This window comes from Hydra vulgaris, chromosome 12 (assembly GCF_038396675.1).
Source record: "Hydra vulgaris chromosome 12, alternate assembly HydraT2T_AEP".
NCBI lineage: Eukaryota > Metazoa > Cnidaria > Hydrozoa > Anthoathecata > Hydridae > Hydra > Hydra vulgaris.
Window position 1 is genome coordinate 57,512,415 of NC_088931.1, and position 22,135 is coordinate 57,534,549.

The 22,135-nt window shown below is 28.3% G+C and overlaps 2 protein-coding genes across 3 annotated transcripts in view; both read left to right on the forward strand.

Moving 5' to 3' along the window:
* Positions 1–6,577: 6,577 nt before the first annotated feature.
* On the forward strand, positions 6,578–7,357 carry LOC136088228 (uncharacterized). The gene has a single exon (XM_065811911.1). The coding sequence runs from the start codon at positions 6,578–6,580 to the stop codon at positions 7,355–7,357; it is 780 nt and encodes a 259-aa protein (XP_065667983.1).
* Positions 7,358–16,618: 9,261 nt separating this feature from the next.
* LOC100202384 (translation factor GUF1 homolog, mitochondrial) overlaps positions 16,619–22,135 on the forward strand; it is a 60,992-nt gene continuing 55,475 nt past the window's right edge. For both annotated transcript variants that reach the window (XM_065813826.1, XM_065813827.1), the window contains exons 1-3: positions 16,619–16,741; positions 17,594–17,669; positions 17,737–17,845. In XM_065813826.1, coding sequence (XP_065669898.1) covers positions 16,698–16,741; positions 17,594–17,669; positions 17,737–17,845 — 229 coding nt within the window. In that variant the 5' untranslated portion in view covers positions 16,619–16,697. The remainder of the gene's footprint in view (positions 16,742–17,593; positions 17,670–17,736; positions 17,846–22,135) is intronic.

Below are 22,135 nucleotides of genomic sequence, written 5' to 3' on the forward strand. Positions count from 1 at the left end.
TTAAAGTTATATATATGTAAAACGTTTACATATTAAAAAAAATATATAAAAAATTAACTACAAAAAAGAAAAAAAAAGGAGGTTGTAAGAATTAGGCAGAACCTTGCTTAACATTCTTACCACAGGGAGCACCCCAAGTTGACCACAGGGAGGTGGTCAACTTGTGCTGCCGCAATAGAACTTTCAAAACAACCACTGGAAAGCAATGCTGCCCTGAATCAAACTATAGATGATATCAACCTTACCAGTGACATGCTACATTATGCCAAGTCTTTAATAATACTTCTAAAATAGCTTGAAATTATTGTGGCTCTGACCTTTTGGTACTAAACTCTACAAGTTTCCGACGAGTCAGGTTTTCATTGCTAACCCAAAACTTAGAGATAAAAAAAAGATATAATCTTTTTCATTCAGAAGCTAATAAGCAAATTGATTTGCATTTGCTCACCATGGGTCAAAATTTTGACTAACGTTTAAACCCTTACGGGTACTCTTGGCTTTGACACAGAGTTTTTGATAAAGCGATTAAAGATTGCGAATGTCATCACTATGGACTTTAAAATGCAGTTTTCTTCTACTAGATCTCAAAATAACAAATTGAGAAATAATCTTGACCTTTGTGCTTGCATATTTCTTTCTATAAATTTAAACAAGGTTTGGCACTTCAAAGATTGGTTCTTCAAGATCCTCATTCATCTGATTGGAAAATTAAGAATTGGTTTCTAAAAATGTAATAGCTTGAACAGACGCAATTCTAAGCTAATAGAGTCACATAAAATAACTTAATGGAAGGTATTTGCTAGTAGTTTGAAAGAGTCTTTGTTTTATATTCCTGGAAACTCTTTAAACTTTCATATCCAAATTACTTAAAGGGTTTATAGCCTATTTTCCAATCTATAACATAGATAGAAAAATTGGCTATATTATATATTAGTATGTATATAGATTCTATACACATACTAATTCAAACTTTTTAAAAAAACTATTGTAGGGAAATAATGCGTCTATTGCGTCTATTGGACAGTTTTGCTCCATAGCAGGGGCCAGCAACCGGTTTAAAGTAAAAAGCCATTTTTCCTTAAATAAATTTTTAAAACTTACCAAAAGCCGCAATGATGCTTGAATAAAAAACTGAAGATCAACAACTTATTTATTTTATGAAATTCAATAATATTTAAATGTCTTGTATACTTATTTAACATATTGTAAAGTAAATAAACAAATTAATAATTAAAGCAAAAAATTTATCATAATGATCTCTTTATTTAGAGATCATCATGATAAATTTGTCATGACTATATATTTTTGAGATAATATTTTAAAATAAGCTGTCATAACCGTAGCAAAATAAACATTTTCGTAACCAATTTTTGGGTATTCGAAAGATTTTGACAACAAAAAATGTGTTAATATCAATAAAGTGACCAAAACATTTAAAAACACCCGCCAAGATTACCAAAGGGCATTTTTAAACAACAATAGATAAGAATATCATTTATTAACTTTATCTAGAGAAAAATAAAACTCGCAAAGATTTAATGTTTTTTAATTTTCATTGACAATATTTATTTCCAAGTCTTTTACATTTTGAATCTTGTAAAAAAATGTTTGACAAAAATACAATGTCGTTTAAAAGGATAGCCACGCCAGGGTAGTAGTATGATTAATTTTCATTTCTAACAATATAGCTTTCACGCTGATTGTATTTTATGTTTAAGTATTACATTTTAAAACTTTTGAAATTTTTAAAAGAGAATTTTGACATTATTGCAGGCAAATTTTTTGAAATTTATAAAATTAAAATTTGAATATCATTGGAAGTGCTGAAAAGCCACACAATTTTGATAAAAGAGCCCTGGGTTGTTAACCCTTGCTCCATAGTAATAGAATGAACAATGAATAATGAAAAAATTGCATGTGAAAAGATGGCATTCATTTCATTACTTTTTTTTTCTGTTTACATTTGTCGTAAAATAAATACTTTTTACAACTAAAAACAAACAAAGCTTCTGAAAGAAGATTATAATGACCTTATCATCAGAACCTGTATAGTTTTAAAAACAAAATAGTACAATAAATTATAGTATGATACAATAAATCATACTATAAATACTGAAAAAACAAATCTAAAGAGTAACCGTTTTAATCAATCTGTAATAATAAATCCATAATAATAATTATGTATCTGTAATAATAATAATAATAATAATCACAAATCACTAATAATAAATCTATAATAAGTTTCAATAATAATAAATCTGTAATAAAATACATAAAAATAATAATAAAATTTATAAATCTGTTATAAATTAAAGAAAGTAAACCTATTGATGTAAATATTATTATAAATCGCATAAATCAAGGTTTATTTCAAATTAATAGTGACTTAAAATGTCATTCATAGCAAGAATGAAATACTTTAATTTGTTTTTTAAAAACAGAAAAACAAATTAAAGGATCAAAAATAGGCAAAACTATTTTATTCCAAAGATAAGGTGCCCAATATTTAAAGCAAAATTTATTAAACTTTGTACGACAAAATGATTCATTTAGCAAATCATTATTTCTCAGCTAGTACTTATTAGAAAGTTTCAATGTTAAAAGGGTATTAAAAACAGATAGGGATAAATTATTTTTCCATTTATAAATGAAACATTAAATCATTAAGTTTGTAGACATCAAGTATTTTCATTTCATCAAAGAAAGCTTTTAAATGTGAAGAGCGGTTCGCATAATTGATTACGCGAATCGCTTGTTTCTGATGGCAATATAGACGTTGTAGTTTACTTTTTTTGGTACTACCCCATGCAATAATTGTGTAATTTATGTAGCTGTGTATAAATGAGTAATAGATTTGAGGCTTTTTTTGTTTAAGTAAGGCTGGGCTTTATACAAAATGCCAATACTTTTAGAAAATTTGGTGTTTGCATGATTTATATGGTTTTTCCAAGTAATTTTCTCACCAAGACACTTAAGAATCTTTTAACAGAACCTTTTTTTATTACAGTTTCATAATTAGAAATTTGAGTCATAATATTTGGTAAAGAATGTTGTTTTGAAAGGGAATGAAAAAGAATCCATTTAGTTTTGTTTAACGTTGATTTATTACATTTGAACTATTTCAAAATGTATTTAAATTTTATTAGCTGTTGAGAAAAGTTTATAAATATCAGTATGGGATTGGAATAGGTTAGTATCATCTGCATAAATAATACTCATCAGGTTTGAGGCTTTGTTTAAGTCGTTAACATATATTGGAAATAGCAGTGGTTAAAAAATAGAAAACTGTGGATCACCCCAGATTATATTTAAAGATCCACTTTAAATTTCATTATTACTATTCACTACTTGATTACGATTTGTTAAATAGCTTTTAGCAATTCGTAACCAAGTTAAAACATTATTTTTTTAGCGTGGTTTAATTTCATAGTTTTCGTAATATTTCATTTTTTGTATTAAAATATTTTGGTCAACCGTATCAAATGCTTTTGATAGGTCTATAAAAGTACTTAATGTGTATTAAGATTTTTCAAAGAATTTTGAGATGTTGCATGCATATCAAATAATGACATGCTAAGTTGAATTAACTTCTTTGAAACAGAATTGATTGTTGTATTATAGATAATTAAGATAATTATCGATTCTGTTGAACATTTTGAATCATTTTATTTAAGATTTTAGAATATATAGTTGGGATGGAGATGGGGCAATAATTATTGATTTAGGATCTGTCGCCTTTTTTATGGATTGGAATAATTTTGGCAATTTTTAAACGCAAAGGGAAAATTCCTTGATGAATGGATGCTTTGAAAATCTTAAAAAGAACATTTTTAATTTGCTCATAGCAGCCTATAACTATATTTCCGTTTATTTTATCAGGTCCAGTTGTTGTTTTTTTTTTTTAGGATTTAAAAGCTTTATCAAATTCTTCAAAGGATAATTTGTACGATAATTCATCAGAGCGATTGCTTTAATCATAAGTTACTTAAAAATCATAAAATGAAGTTTTGGTAATTGATATTTTATCCGTTCAGGTTGGACTAGTTTCAAAAAAATATTTATTGAACTCATTTGCTATTATTCGTGATTCGCATAAAATTTTTAAGATTTTAGGTCCAAATTTGAGAATTGCGGTTTCAATAGTGATATAAGTTTTAATTTTGGGTTACTATGAATACCTAAATTGGTCAGCAAAAAGATAAACTTAAAGATAAACTGGACTAGAGTAATAACTTTATCGGATTTATTTATAGTATAATAATACTGTATGTAGTAATTATTATCATAATTACTACATACAGTATTATTATACTATAAATGTAGTGGTACTAAGGATTTTTTATTTGGTTGATCGTTATACATAAAATGTCTGGCAACGGTTTATTTTGCATAGTCATGTATTAACTGCAACAGTAAATTTCAATTGCTTGTTCAAAGGGTTAAAAAAGTTTGCTGCATTTTGGCAAACATTTTTTTAAACAATTATTGTAAAAAACACTCTGAAGATTTAGGGAAGGAATGTTTAATTAAACAAGCAAAACTTTCAACTTCAAAATAAAATACTTTGAATCAAAAAAGTCAAAATAATTTTAATAAAATAAAGTTAATATATTTGTTTGTTTTCATCAAAAAATTTATTATTTGTATTACAAGTGCTAAACAGCTAAAATAAACATATATTTATAAAAATAAGATTTTGTCATTTTTAGCTAAACTCTTTAAATTTTTGTTGTAATTAACTTATATATAAACATAAAAAAAATTCCTGCAATATTTGCTTCCGAAGTTTAATTAAAATTTTTTTCTCCTAATAAAGCTCTTTATTTGTTTCTGAAGTTTGTTTACAAAAGCAAGGATAAAAAATAATTTTAACCGTAAAAAAGTCGGCTTTCGCTAATTCTACGGATAATGATCTGTCACGGCCTGTTAAGGCCTTGGTTTTTTAGCATAAAAGTTGACAACTAGGGTAAATACACCAATTAATGGCCATTAACCATTTACTGGCCACTTTTAAAAGCTTTTCTCATAAAAAACTATGATACAACTTGTCCTATATCATTATTTAAACTCAATTACTTCATTAAAACTTTGTAAATATCGCAATTCCAGGATAGTTCTAGAAGGTTTTAGTCACTAAAACTAAATGTCAAAAACATTATAAAAATTGTAACAATTTTACGCTTTGTTTTCTTAAATTCATACTTTAGAGTCTTTTTTTTGTGCGTTGCAAATATTTGTGCCAATCCATTCAGGAAGGAAAAAAAAGATAAATATCTTATGTACACTTTGAAACAAAAGTATTTAGTTGATGTTTCACATATAATGTTTTAACTGAATTAGATTAATCCTTTTCTAATAGACCATTTACTGGCCGGTTAATTAATCCATTTACTGGCCATGGCCAATAAATGGTATCAGGTATATAATTTTTTAGTTTCATATTTTTATATAGGATTTTCTCACACTTAGTTATTATTCATGTGTGAGAAAAGTTAAGTTAAGATATTAACAAAATCCACATTTAAAATAATTTCTGATTTTCTGAGTTCATTCTACTTTTAAAGTTACTTTCTGAGTTAATTCTACTTTTAAAGTTACTTTAAAAGTAAAATGCTCAATCGTTTTAAAGTTAGTTTTAAAATCATTTTAAAGTTACTAGTTTTAAAGTTACTTTGAAAGTAGAATGAACTCAGAAAGTTTTAGTTAATTATAATTATAATTAATTATGTTCTGATAATGTTGATTCAATAAAAATACACCATTAAAGTAAATATATGATTTTCCTAAATGTATTTTATGAATATATGTTTTTATTTTTTTTTAATAGATAATATTATATGAAACCATGAAACCAGTTATTTCAACAAGGATAATAAAAAAACGCATGCTGTGGACTGAGAATATATATAATATAATATGAAACTAGCAGTACATGCAGTTGCATCAGGTATGTCTCAACGGAAAGCAAGTGTATCATATAAAGTTCCGCGATCGACTCTGCAAACCATATTCTCTGGAAAGTCCAAAATTGGAGCGAAACCAGGGAAAAAGCCAATACTTGGTGACCAATCGTGCCCAAATGGGAATCGGTTTTGGGAAAAAAATATTTATCACTTATACTGCTAAGCTTGCTAAAAAACATAACATAAGTTTTAAAAATGGTCGACCTAGTGAAAAGTATTGGCAACTACTTAAAAAGAGACACGGTTGTGTTAGTCTTCATTGTCCAGAAGCTACAACTTCTATACGGCACATGTGTATGGATAGGATAAAGGTTTCCAAATATTTTACTTCTTTAGAAGTTCTGATACAAAGTAAGAATTTACAGGACAAACCAGAATGTATGTGGAACATGGATGAAACAGGGATGCAACTAGAGCATAAACCTAGACGTGTTGTTGCCAGGAAAGGCTCAAAATATATTCGAATAAGTGGCAACAAGGAAACAATTACTGTTATATGTTGCATAAATGCAGTTGGTCAAGTTATACCACCTCATATAATAGGGAAAGGAAAAACTGTACGAACTCTATATGGTTTTGATACCAAAAATGCTCCAAGAGGAGCAACATAAAGTATGTCTGAAAAGGGCTGGACAAAACGAGGTATTGCGGAATTATGGTTTGAGAAAACATTCCCTCCAAATATTGACTCAGCAAGACCACAGATTTTAATCCTAGATGGACATGACTCACACAATTTTGTTGAAATGATTGAGCTGGCTTTCGTAAACCAAATTGAAGTTGTTGAGCTTCCAGCTCACACTAGCAACTGGTTTCAGCCTTGTGACAGAAAAGTTTTTAAGTCACTGAAAACTGCATATTCTGAGAAATGCCAAACAATGATGAATGACTATCCAAGTGTATTAGTTTCGCATTCTAACTTTTGCGGTTTATTTTCAAAAGCGTGGAAATATGCTATGACTGACACAAATATACGCTCAGGATTTAGAGCTTGTGGAATTTATCCCTTTAATCCAGATGCTATTCCTAAAGAGGCATACATCCCAAACATTTTATATAGTAAAATTTCAGATGCTGTCCCAGGTCAAAATGAATGCAACATTTCAATAATAAACTACCTTCCATTATTGTCTGATCTATCAGAAAACAGCTTTGCAATTAACTTGCTGTCTTCTACCAAACCAGTAGAAGAAAATGAGTTTTTAATTCAAGACAATGTGCAATACTCAAATATTGTTACAGAACACAGCTATGCAAGAATCAAACCGGTACAAGACAATGAGTTTATTGATTTTTCTGTTCAAGACAATACTCTGGGTTTGAATATTGATACTGATATATGTCTTGAAGAAGACATATATCAGTATCAATATTCTTCCATTTCCATTTGCTAATTCATCTTGTCTATCAGACAAAGATTCAGATGTTCTACCATATCCTTCTCCACAAATTAAACAAACAAAAAAACACTCAAAAAACTCTAATTTAAAGTTTTTTGTTCTGACCTCAGAGGAGGCTTATAATGCAAAACTTGAAGATAGGGCTTTAAAGGTAGCAAGTGAAAATAGAAAAGTTGAAAAACAAAAGATTTTGAAAGAAAAAAAAGAAAACTCTGCAAAAAAGAAGCTAGATCATATATATTAAACTTGAAGGAATTGACCAAGGTGAATGAATAAAAAAATGATATTTTATAAGAAGTATTTTTTAGTTATTTTTGTTCATGTCAATTCATCTTAATGAGTGTACAAATAATTTAATTGAACAAGTTATTTTGATGTGCTTTTTATTTATATGGTGTGCTTTTTATTTTTAATTTTTTTTAATTTTATGATAATAAATCAATTACAATGCCCTATCCAATCAAATACAGCCAACGGCCAATAAATGGTTAAGATGGCCAGTATTTGGTAAAATTGTTTACCTCTAATATCTGGGTTATATATAATTTTATGTTATTTATAACCACAATAATTTTTACTTAAAATGTCAGAGCTTTTAATTTTCTAAAATTTTATATATGATATGTAACATATACATAAGTATTTTTCTGTAACGGGTGTTTCTTGTAAAAATGTGGCCAGTAATTGGCGAAAGTACCCTATCAAAACTATATTTTTTTAACCGTTTTAAAAATGTTTTATATTTACGCATGCGTAAAAGTAGCACACAGAGCGGAACAAGCCACCTTTGGATGTGGACGTCCGAGGACGTACTATTTTGGACTTGAACAAATGAGCCAAAACGGTCCTACGCCCTATGAACGTCCAAGAACGATATTTTTGAAACATATCAAAGGTGTCTGTTTCTTCTAAAATTGAATGTAATTCTGGAAGTTTGTAAGCAATAAAACCTGCAATATATAAAAGCCCTTGTTTGCATTCATTTGACAACTGATCCTCACAATTTTCACATATTGACATATCAAACTCCACATCAAGTTCTCACTCATCGCAGTGGTGATGAGCAGGAGGAAATACTGTAAAATCTGCTTGCTTGTCTAGCAACTTTCTAGTTTTGTCGATTCTAAACTTTTGAATAAGATTTTGCACAGTTATCAGATATGTGCCACCTGACCCTTGCCGATATTTCCCAAACTGTTTTTCTAGTGCATCTGATTGCATATGTCCTAACAATACATAAGATACACCACAATTCAACAAATACTTGGCACAGCTTGTTAATCTTTTAGAAGTTTTTTGTAAAGCACTCGCAGTATCCATTGTTAGCTTTTTCTCTCTTAATTTTGAACTTAAATGTTGTTCTAAATCTTTGTCTCCAGCATTAATTCGAAAAATCAACAGCATTTAAAGTTTACATTTTTCTTTATAAGACCATTATTTATTTCAAGACAAACAATGCAATCATTTCTTTTGTCTCGATATGCTATTCCAAGTCTACCACTAAGCATAATTGTTTTAATAATAAGTTCTAAGAGTTCCTGTGATTTTTTTACTGCAGCTTTGTGCTATTCATTAGCATAATTTTTATATTCGTACTTTTTACCGCACCGAAAGTGATAAGCAGTTCTTTTATGCATGATTTTAAAATAGGAAACGCATATCAATACAATTAATTCAGCTCTATCAACTTTTAAAGACAGAGCACAGGCCTGGTTGTTTTTTAAATTTTGTTTCACTTCAAACTTTAACTTTCTTGATAATTTTAAATATTTATATGTATAAAATATATTCTGGTGGGGGTGGGGGTGTATACCCCCATCCCCACTGGAGCCGTCACTTGGTAATATGTGCGAGTTACCAAGAACTACGACTTACTAAGAGCATGTGGTATTGCTTGTTAAAGATACTATAAGTGATGTGACTTTTAAAAAGGTAAATAGAACAAAATATCAACCACATTTTCTGCAACAAATATAAATATTCAAAGTTTGTTACTTAAAACATTATAGCTTTTTTATGGAGTTGTTCAATTTTATAATTTTTTCACTTTTGCATTTTACAATTTACTTTTGCATTTTACAATAAGCAAAGTACGGCACTTAAACCGCATTATTTTAAATTATTTTATTCGAAAAAACCCCGTATAATATAAAATTTTTTCACGAAAACAAATATATCGTAAGTTAAATCTGTTTGCACGTGTTAACGAATATTAAATATTTGTAATAATAAATATTATATGTATTGCTTCTATATATTAAACCTAAATTTATTTATTTAAACTGATGTATATATCAATTAATCAGTCAATCGAATTTATTTACAGACTCAAACCCCCTACCCCTGAAATGATAAGGATAACAGTAAGTAAAATAAAGCAAATAAAGTAGTTACATTGCACTAAATACAAACAAACAAAAAAACATCATGCAAATAACTCTGCTCTCATAAATGTAACTCTGTTACTCTCCATTTATTTCTTAATGGAAATTATTATAATTGTTATTTATAATTGTTGCACTGCCCTGCAATAATTATAAATAAGATAAATACACAACTATAAATAAGATAAATACACAACTATAAATAAGATAAATAAACAATTAAAAATAAGAGTACTGTTGCTTAACAACAACAACGTTTAGTGGATAGTCACCATGCCTTACAAGTAGTTCTCTAGCGCTGTTTCAAGATAGTTTGTTTAGAATTAGACAAAATGCACAAATCATATAATGCAACATGTAAGCGATGGAACGAGTCTTTTCGAAAAAAATACCAATTCTGACAACCATGAATAGGATTGCAAAAAACATTAAACAACATAATCTTCATTTGAACTTGTGTTGAGCAGAACTAAATACAAATGATATTAACTTTAGAATACAAAGAATGTATTTGTTTTAAAATATCTTGTCACTGTACATGTCATCTGAGATCAAATGTTCCAGGTATTTATATTGATTAATGTATGATAGAACCACATTAATTAATGTAAAACAAAGGTTTTTAATTTGGGGTTCATAACTTTTAAATAACATAGTTTGAGATTTGTTATTGCTAAAAAATATGTCATGCTCCAAAGCAAAACTAAAGCAGAAGTCAAGAAGGTTCTGAAAACCTTTTTCTGAGGGTTAACATAAGACAATATATTCATCATAAAAAAGATGGTTAATGAGAGAAGGACCCAAACTTACCCATACCTGTCAATGAGTAAGCATAAAGTCACACCAGAAGCAATTTTAGATTTTTTTGAATTATGTTAAGTTTCAAATATGTATATATATATATATATATATATATATATATATATATATATATATATATATATATATATATATATATATATATATATATATATATATATATATATATATGTGTGGTAGACTTGGAATAGCATATCGAGACAGAAGAAATGATGGCATTGTTTGTCTTGAAATAAATAATGGTCTTATAGAGACAAATGTAAACTTTAAATGCTGTTGGTTTTTCGCATTAATGCTGGAGACAAAGATTTAGAACAACATTTAAAAAGTTCAGGTAAGAATACCACATATATTTCCGAAATAGTTCAAAATAAACTAATAAACAATTTTTGTCAAATTATATATTTATATATATATATATATATATATATATATATATATATATATATATATATATATATATATATATATATATATATATATACATTTTTTTTTTGTGTACATCTTCACTTCCAGCAAGGCGGCAAGCAACCAGAATTTTTAAACACTATTAGAGTTGGAAGTTACTGGAAGAGGTAAATTGAAGTTTGCAAAGCAAGATAATGATTAACAGACAACTTAAAATATTGCAAATTATATGAATCAGGTAAACAAGATAAAAGAAGTGAGTTCCAAAGAACTGATGTTTGAAAAAAGTCCAGATAGAAAAGAATTTTTGGAGCACTTAGGAACAGTCACAGTAAAAGGATGAAACTTAATTGAATTAATACAAGAATAAATTTTAGTAGATGGCACAAGAGATGCTAGCTCTTTAGAGCAGTGATCATTGTAGTAGTTATAAAAGAAAAAAAAAACCCAACATTATGGCGATGTGACAATGGTTGAAGATTGGCTGCAATAGAAGATTCAAATATGTTTAAAATGCGTTTTTGCGCCTTGTCTAAAAGAGAAAGGGCATCATTCTAATATACGCTCCAATTATGGCAACAGTATTCTATACAAGGACAGATTTTGGATTTATAGAGATAAAGAAAAGAATCTGGAGTAAGAAAGTGGAGAGCAAGATAAAGAGATACAACCTTAGCAGATGCTAATTTTGCAATCAATTTGATACATGGTTTCCAGGATAGATTGGAAGTAAGATTTAATCCTAGAAGACAAAAGGTAGATAACTCATCGAGTATATTACCATTTATAAATATAGGAAGATCTAGATTGTTGTGATAACAATTATCTGAGTTGAAGTTTACCAGCAACTGAGATCCCATGCTGTAGCAGAAGTAAGATCCTTTTCAAGCCTAAATGCCCCCTCCTAGCAATCAGAGAGTGTTGGTTTTTTATCAAGACAAGAGTAAATGATAGTATCACCAACGAACTATGCCACTTTTTATGTGAGAATTTCTGGAAGATTGTTAATGTTTATTAAAAAAAGTATAGAGCCAAGGATACCTTGACGAAACCCTGAAGTTACAGAATAAGAGGAGGAGTGCTGTCCATCAAGGACAACTTTTATACTACAATTAGTAAGTAAGGATTTAATAGTCTTAAAGATGTTACCTGATACACCATAAGAAGAGAACTTATGGAGAAAACCGGCATACTAAACTTTATCAAAGGCTTTAGAAATGTCAAGAGGGATAGCCTTCACCTCTCCACATCTATCTAATGCATGATAAAACCTATCAGTTATTACTGTTACAAATCAGCAGTAGAACAAGAAGATATTAAAATCCAAAATTGTTGAAAATAGCGATAACAGATGCTGCTTTCCAACCGACTGGAAAACAAGACTCTTATAAGCACTTGTTAAATAGTTTTGAAAGTATAGACAACAGGAGAACACTTCTGCAAGATTATAACAGGTATGTTGTCCGGACCACAAGCTGTAGAAGAGTCTAAGCAGGAAATCATTTTAGATATAGAAGCTGGAGTGATACAAATGTCAAACAATGGATCAACCGGTTTGTCAGCTATATCAGGTAGGATGTGATTAGTGGAATCAAGAGATGAAATTGATGAAAATTTCTTATCAAACAATTTAGCTTCGTTTTTAGGTGAGTTGACATAATCTGAACCATGCAAGAGAGGTTGAATAACAGATTTGCCCTAATTGTAGACAATATTTGATTTTATGATCTGAGAATAGCAAAAAGACAAAACCGTTTTACAATGGTTTCTAACAATAGTAAAGCAGACATCTGTTTCCTGGAGAATTGTTTTGGTGATAGATATGAAAGCAATGGTTATGATTAGAAATTGCAATAGCAGAATGATAGCAAAAACCATGAATAATAACCATGAGTGTGGCTTGACTCGTATTGTCAAGAGGGATTAAAGTAAATGAAAGAATTCAACTAAAGGGCCATCACCGAGAAAATCACGAAGAGTCCCTGTCAGCTTTAAGGTATTTGTAAGTGGTATGATGATAGGGGGATATGGAAGATGAAGAAGAATGAGATAATAATTTTAAAGAGATCAAATTGTGATCAGAATACCTAAGGTGGAATGTTGGAAACTGCACACTGACTAGGATCAGAAACAAGACATAAGTAGAGTAGAGAAGGCAAATGATTTGGGTTGTCTGGAAAGCGAGTTGGAAAGCCGACTGTTTGTGTTAGAGATAGAGAAAGGTTAAAGTTGTGGGCCTTACTACCTACAGAGTCATTGACACTTGAGTCAGTGGTGGTGAGCATTTAAGTCACCAACAACAACAATATTGGCTGAAAGATAAAGAAAAAGGGCTCGGTCAATTTGATCAGAAATATCATCGAAAAGAGTGCATTCTGAGATAAAGGAAAGCGATATAGAAAAAAAGAAAAAGGTGATAGAGTGAAGTGGTGCTAAACAAAAACACATAAAAGCAAATTCTGTGGATTAAATCCTTGCTTCCTGACAAATGGGAGAGTTTTTACGAATGTAGATGCCCAGGCCAAGCATGTGACTATTGGAGTCTTTATGAAATAAAGTAACCATCAACACTAAGATCACAAGATGAAACAGCTAAACACAAATTAGTCTCAGAATGAGCAAGTAGGCTTGGTAAACTTTGCAAGTGATATGTCTCAACAGAAGAAAAGTTACTTTGAATGATGATGTTTTTTTGTGTTTTATAGTTTTTGATATAGTTTTTAGATTTTTTTTTTTAAACATCTTTGCTTCCAACAAGGCTGCAAGCAACCACTAATTAAAGTTGGAAGTTACTGGAAAAGAAAAGGTGAAGATTGTAGAGCAAGATAACGATTGACGGACGACTTAAAGGATTGCAAATTATATGAATCAGGAAAGCAAGATGAAGAAAGCAAATTCCAAAGAACTGATGTTCGAGGAAAAAAACTAGACAAATAAGAGTTTTTGGAGCACTTAGGAACAGTCACAGAAAAAAAATAAGACTTAATTGAATGACGAGTAACACGAGAATGAATTTTAGTAGATGGCACGAGAGACGCTAGCTCTTTTGAGCAGTGCCCATTATAGTATTTGTCGAAAAGAGGAAGAGAAGTAACATTACGACGATGTGATAATGGTTGGAGGTTGGCTGCAAGAGCAGGTCCAACTATGTTTACAATGCGTTTTTACACCCTATCTAAAAGAGAAAGAGCATCATTAGAAGATCCGCCCCAGATATGGCAACAGTATATCATACAAGGCCGGATTTGAGATTTATAGAGATAAAGAATAGAATCCGAAGTAAGAAAGTGTCGAGCTCGATAAAAAGATGCAACCTTAAGAGATGCTAACTTTGCAACTGATTTGATATATGGTTTCCAAGAAAGATCGGAAGTAAGCATTAATCCTAGAAGATGAAGAGTGGATGACTCATCGAGTACACTACTGTTCATAAATATAGGAAGATCTAAATTATTGCAATAACGATTGACTGTAAAAAATTGAGTTTTATCTGTATTGAAATTCACCAGTCACTGTGAGCCCCATCGTTAATGTAAATTAAAAAGAGAATAGAGCCAAGGATAGAACCTTGAAGAACCCCTGAAGATACAGAATAAGTGCTGTCCATCTAGGACAACTTTAAACTACGATTGGAAAGGAAGGATTCAATAATCATGAAGATGTTGCCAGATACACCATAAGAAGAAAGCTTATGGATAAGACCAGCATGCCAAACTTTATTGAAAGCTTTTGAAATGTCAAAAGCGATGGCCTTAACCTCTCCACCTTTATGTATGCACAATAAAACCTATCGGTTAATACTGTTAGGAAATCAGCTGTAGAATGAGAAGATGGAAATCCATATTGATGGTCAGAAAGTAAGTTATTAGATTCAAGATGAGAAATTAAGTGTTTGTTAATTAAAGATTCAAAAACCTTGCTTATGATAGGAGGAAGACTAACGGGACGGTAGTTAGATGATTAAATCGGTCAAAGAACTTGACTTAAAGCACAAATAGTATTTAGTACACTATCTAATATTAATAAACTCTAAGTTGTAACAAAGGGCTCCCAATGTAGCCTTTACAATACACATCAAAATTAAAAACTGGAATACTATCCATGTGCAACATGGCACTGTTAGTACTCTAATATTTTATAGCTGTTGATGGAATCAGCCTCTCTGAGAGCTACCACAGAGTTTGGGAAACCTGATGACCAGCCGGCCTTAGAACTGTAAAAATGAGTTTTAAAGCTGTATCTTCATTTGGAGATAATAGAATGATTTGTCTAGTTGTAAAAACAGGACACAAACAAACCTATGAAATGAGTCAAGAAGATCCAGCATTTAACATCCTAAACTAAAAAAAAAGTATTATAAATACATCCACGCCAGCCTAATAGATGAAGAAAGGGTGCAAAGCTGGTCAACAAATAGAATCTGTTACCCCTTAAGCTTTTTATAAGACATAAGCCAGATGCATTTAACATCTGGCCGAGATAAATATTTTTATTGAGACACCATCTCTAGTCTTTACTCAACCAAGAGCCCAAAAGCAGGAGGTGTGTTAAGTCAGAATTGGCATCTAGCCTTTGCCTAAAATAGCGTATCCTTCAAGGCATTAGGGCGGGAAACAGGGTGTACTCGGTTACATGTTACCAATACCAGGATAACCTGACCTGACATTAAATTTTTGATATTATAGTATTCCATTTTAACTGGAATAACAGCAGCAATGGTCTTTTTTGCCTCAATATATATATAGCATCATATACAAATTACTAATGCAAAAAATGAAAAATTAAAAAAAAAATTGTTTTTCAATTATTTTTTTGATGCTAAATATTTGTCTAATTTTTTCTTGAAACTGTTTACATTTTTTGAATTGATGAATTCCAATGACAATAAGTCTCATAAATTTTCTGTTTTGTTTATAATGAATTCATTTCTCTGTATAAACTTGGTTACTTCTCTACTGCATTTCCTATCGTAACCTCTACATGATTTTTAGAATGTTGGTTTGTTTAAAATTTTTGATTGAAAATCTAAATTATTTGAATAAGGTCTCCCCTTTAACTTTTTTATGACAATGTTGTTAAACCAAGTGTAGGGTAACGATCTTGGTACTGCAGATTTCTTATGTTCTTTGCCATCCTTGTCATTCTGTGCTGTACTTTTTCTACTATTTCAATGTTGCCTTTGTAGTTTTGTGACTAAACTGGTGCTGCAAAGTTTTGCATAATTGCTTAACAAGATGATCTAAATCGACAAAGGTGTTTTTATCACTTTTATCTAAATGGACAAAGGTGTTTTTTATACTTAAAACATCATAGCTTTTTATAGAATTTTTGAATTTTTATAATTTTTTTTACTATAAATATATATATATATATATATATATATATATATATATATATATATATATATATATATATATATATATATATATATATATATATATATAGTAAAAAGAATTATAAAATTTTTTTACTATATATATATATATATATAGTAAAAAATTATAAAATATTTTTACTATATGTATATATATATATATATATATATATATATATATATATATATATATATATATATATATATATATATTATATCAGCGTATTCTACAATGTATAATACTTAACTTCTACATGTATAATACTTAACAGGTGTCAAATATATGTTATATATTTTATTTAAGATGGTATTTAGGGTTAAAGAATGAACAAAGTCAGCATGAAATGTAATGATGGTGTTCAAAATGTATTCACGTTTACAATGTTTACTATGGTTGGTTGACTAGTTAATGTTCATTAAATGAATATTTTTTAAATATATTTTAATTATTTTCAAAAAAATTTTTTTTTTTGCTAATTAGAAAATTCTAGTAAGCTGAACTTTAAGTAGAATCGTTTAAATTGAAAATCTTTTAAGTTTGGCTCTAACCAAAACACAGTAGACTTTAGTGTAGTAATGAAGTAGACTTAGTGTACAGTAACACAGTAGCTTAGTGTACAGTAACATAGTAGATTTAGTGTACAGTAATTACTACTTAAATTATTATATTATTGTTATATTATTTTTTAAATAAAATTTGCAATTTATTAACAGTCTCAATATGATATAAATATTGATCAATTTTTATACAAGAAAATTTTTTATGATATTATTAAATTAAAATTACATTGATAAAATATTTATAATGGTTAGTTAATGCTATTTAAGTTAATGTTAATTATATTAACAAAAAATGTATATACTATTTTTTAAGTTGGATTTTGCTATGGTTGCCTTTTTCCTTATTTTTATACCACTTGTTGTAATTTATCTGATAATTTACCTATATAATACTAATGGGTTGAAATAAATAATAAACAAAAAAGGGAAATATGAAAATTATATAGTATTCAAATTTATGCTTACCTGAAGTTAATTTTTAAAAAGAAAAAAAAGCAACATATCAATGGTAATGCACATTGGTAAAGTAATTTTCTTTAGTGTAAGGTTTAGTGATCTATCATGTAAGAATTTAAAGTAAAGCAGGTTTGTCTTTTATGAATCATGTTTTAAATAACTATAAAGTTATATGTTCTTTAAAAATAATGTTGTTTTTTGTTTTGGTAAATTGTTTTTCTATTCTAGTTTCAAAAGTCACTTACTGTATAGATCAAGTGCTTACAATGGTCTTAATTTTCATCAAAGGTTTCTATGTACTAAGGTAACCTTTAATGTTAACTTTATAATTTAGCATGTTTTATTTTGTTTTAAACGTTTTTTAAAATTAGGTTTTATCAATGCATGATTATGTTGATGACAAAATTCGTAACTTCAGTATCATTGCACACATTGATCATGGAAAAAGTACTTTGGCAGATAGACTTCTTGAATTTACTGGTAAAATAACATTTTCTTTGCATTTTTGCACAGTTTTTACAATGCTAATTTTATACTTTGTTATGTAGATCTACTATTTATGGATTTTTTATGAACATCTAGGGTGTTTTTTTATGTACATTTTTTATGTACATCAAGGGTGCCAGAAATGTAAATTTTACAGCGTTTTTGCAATATTGGGAATATTTATTAGAGATGCCACAAATATTTTGCAACTATTTGGTTTTCTGTGTATTCGGCAACATTTTACAGTATTCGGTATTCATTCGAATATTGCAAACTATTTGGTTGAATACCAAATACTAAAAAATGAAAAAAATCCTATTAGAAATAAGTTATATTACTATATATTACTATAAATAATACAATAAACAGATTAATCAAATAATGAATATATTCAGGGTGGCCATGCCTCCTAAAAAATCCTAAAATATCCTAATATTCGAAAAACATTCTAAAAAGATCTAAAGTATAGATGATTTTCTCAAATACTCCTAAATTCTCCTAATTTATTTGTTCTGAGTATAATGCATAAACTATTATCAGCCAATCAACAAAAAATGTTAATGAAATGGTTCAGACTTGAAGTTAGTACTGTTGTATACAGAGAGAAAATAAAGTTTTTGTTTCCTGATATCTTTCTTTTAGTTACTCCAAAAGTATTTTCCTAAAATATAATTTTGTAATACATTTGTTTTTTTAACTTTTTCAATTATTACCTATCATAAAATTTAGAAAGCCACCAGCTGAATGCTAAATTTATCAAATAATTTATTCTGCATTGTTTAACATTATTTTTTGTAAAATGTATTCTGAATTTTTTTAATATGACCTAGATGATTAGATGGATAAAAACACATTGAAAATACATTTTGATGAAAAAACATGTATTTTTGAATGTTATATTTAATATGTGTTTGAAGGTTATGCCTGTTACAGATCTAGATACAAAATACATGTTAATGAATGAAAATTTAAACAAAATATGCATGTGAGTACTAAGGTGTACACTGTGTACACTTAAGTTATATTTGTTTAATGGTATAAATTTAACATGGTAAATTTAACATGTTAAAATGGGTAATATTTAACAGAATTTGTTTTGAAAATTTTTTATAACATGTTTTTGCAAATTCATTAAATTTGGTTTTTTCACATATTCATTTTATTTATTTATCTATGTATTTATCTATGAATATATATTTAATATATTATGAAAAAAATGTTATTAAATTTTTTTTATCTGTTTATCAAAAATATTGTGTTCTGTGATTTTTTCTAACTTTACACTGCCATAATGTGCAAAAAAATTTTCAATTCCGGGTACATAAGTTTTATATTTTCAAAGGATACTTTTTAATTCTAATTTTTAGCTCTACTTTTTTCTTATTTTTGTCAGTAGCAATTCTGGGAATTAAAATTATTTTTATTCACATTTTATTTTATTAATTTAGCCTAAATATTTTTGTATTTTTTTAAATAGAAAATATCAGTCAAATATAAAACTAAGTTTGACAATAATTATAAACAATGGGTACATAAATGTCCCAACGATTTGTATTCGGTAAAATGAAAGATATGTTTGAATGTTATATCTGTTGCAGGTCTAGGTACAAAGGCATTGGAAAATATATGCTAATGGTAACAAACATAAACAACGTATGCAAATTTAGTGCAAATTTTATTAAGTATATTAGGGATAATTTTCTCCATCATGTAGGTGCGACAAGGTATTTTGTATTGCGGCATTGCTATTTCCATAACCTTGTCAAAGCCAACTTGTTTAACAAGTGATTATGGATTGTCTAAGGCAATCATTTCTCCAATTAAGTAATGATATTTTATTGATTTTGGATCATTAAAATCCAAACACAATTTCTTTTCAGCTGTCTCTTTCAGAGTTGAATGTTTATTTTTAACCTGTTATTGCTAGTATCTTTGAGTCGGTATAGGTGAGAGAACCCTCATTTTTGCTTCCTTCTCCACCATGCGAGATCTTGCTTTTGCAAACAAACTGCTACTTTATTGTCTTTCCTACAAAATTCATAATATTTCCAAATATGGGGATATTTTATTAAAAGATGCCATTTTAAATGCTTTTTGCAAACAAAAATTTGAAGTAACACAACTTTTGTTACTTATTCTAGTTTTTTGCAAACAAAATAACAGTTGAATATGAAGTCTTTCATGTTCACTAAATTGGCTTTTTGATTTTAATAGTTTTTAAAGGATAATTGTTGGTGTATTTATACCAAGCCTTCCCGGGAAGTTCGTGCATTTGCACGCCTTGTTCATCCGCATTTAAAGTAATTTTTTTAGACAACTTAACCACATTTTTATATAGTGTTTCAAGAATTTGCAGTCAAAAAAAAGCTATAAGAAATACAGAGAATAAAACAGCTTGAAGAAAGGAAACAAATACTATACAAAATAGAAAATCTAAATAAAATAAACTAAAAAAAAATTTTAAAATTAAAAAAAGTAAAATTTTGTCCAGAAAATAGTATACCTAAATAATTAACTGTTTTTTTTTTGGTCGTTTGTTATTTTTCACTACCAAAATTAATGTAAGTCGAGGAAAAAAGATGATGAGAATATAAAGAAAATAAAAACATTTTTTGATACACAATTTATTTGTAACTTGGTCATTCAAGATAATAAGGAAACATTTTATTATTTGCGCTAGAAATTTGTGCATTTAAACCCAATAGTTTATTTCCTGAAGAACTATTGTTATTGGCGATGCTACAGAAGCTTTTGGGGTATTGTTTTGTAAGTTACTGAACTTTTATTTTAATTTAAAACTTTTTTTTAAGTTTTAAATACACTTTTTCATACATAGCAATTGTTAGGTTGGTTATCTCTAGTATTTCCTATTTGGGCTAATTTCCTAATTGAACTATAAAAGGGAAACAGTTTCAGACAGGCATCAAATGTGGTAAATACATTTATAAAAGAAATCATGCAATTCTTTTATTAAATTTTTTCTGTCATTACAAAATTTATTATTGAAATAATATTTTTTACAAATAAATAGCAAACAAAGTAATTTATTTTCCTATTTTATAAATGTCAAATATAACAAAAATGTCAAGTGAAACAAAACGTCAAACATAACAAAAATGCCAATATAACAAAAACATTTTTAAAAGTGAAAAGACGTAAAAACGAATAAACATAAGAAAAAAATTTAACAAAATTTCTCATAGTCCTAACTTACATTGGAAAATATGGGCTCGAAACTTTCAATTGTTGTTAAATTGTTATAAAATATGTTTTTTTCCTCAACTTGTATTAAATTTGGTAGCTAAAAATAACAACCACCCTAAAAAAAAAAAAGTTTTCCAAAAACTTTATAAAAATTATTTTAATAAATTAAACTTTTTTTTTCAAATTATTCTAAAATTATTTTAAATTAAATTTTTCTAGTTTAATTAAAATGTGATATCTTTTTATAATTTTGTTTCCTCCTTTAGAATTGTTTTTCTCTCAGGAGATAAGTTTAGCTTTTTGCCGCAAATTATTGAAACGCTAAAAAAGTTATAATATGCGAACTACCATGGTCAGTGTATCTAAAAAATTACTTTAAATGTGGACAAACGTGCGAACGCACACACTTCTCGGAAAGGCTTGTTATGCAGTTTTTAATTAAAATATATGTGGTCCCTCATTTAAAATAAGTTATCAAATTTGTTAATAAATGAATGGAATTTAGTAAATTCAATTCATTTATTTAAAAATTTTAGTGACAATTTAAATTGTAAATGTATTACCAGCTAATTTAAACCACTAACAACGCAATCGCCACTAAATTGCCACTAAATGCTCAAAAGCTTTTACTATAGAATTACACTTATTGTGTATATATCTTATGTAATGGATTGTAAGAAATATAACCTATAGGGAACAAGTTTGATGTGACAAATAATCAACAAACAACATCCCTAAACACGCAAATACAATAAATATGCATAATTACCCATAGTGTGATTACGGTATTCACTTTACTACTGCAGGTTGGAAACTGTAACTTATGAAATTTTCACTGGTAACAGTTTCCAACAATTGTTACCGAATATTCCGCTATTCATCGGAGAATCATGCCATATATTTGGTATTCGGCAAAATCACGATTTGTAGTATCTTTAATATTTATTGTTATTGTTCTACAAAATATTTGTACTATTCAAAAAAAAAAAAGGTCATTGAATTTTGGGAATTTTAAACCCATTGGGAGTTCTGCAGTATACACAATACCATTTAGCTGGCTATCACCCTGACATCTATTAT

Bases quoted from the DNA above. Each gene is read 5' to 3' on its own strand.
- LOC136088228 (XM_065811911.1), top strand. From the start codon at position 6,578: ATGTCTGAAAAGGGCTGGACAAAACGAGGTATTGCGGAATTATGGTTT.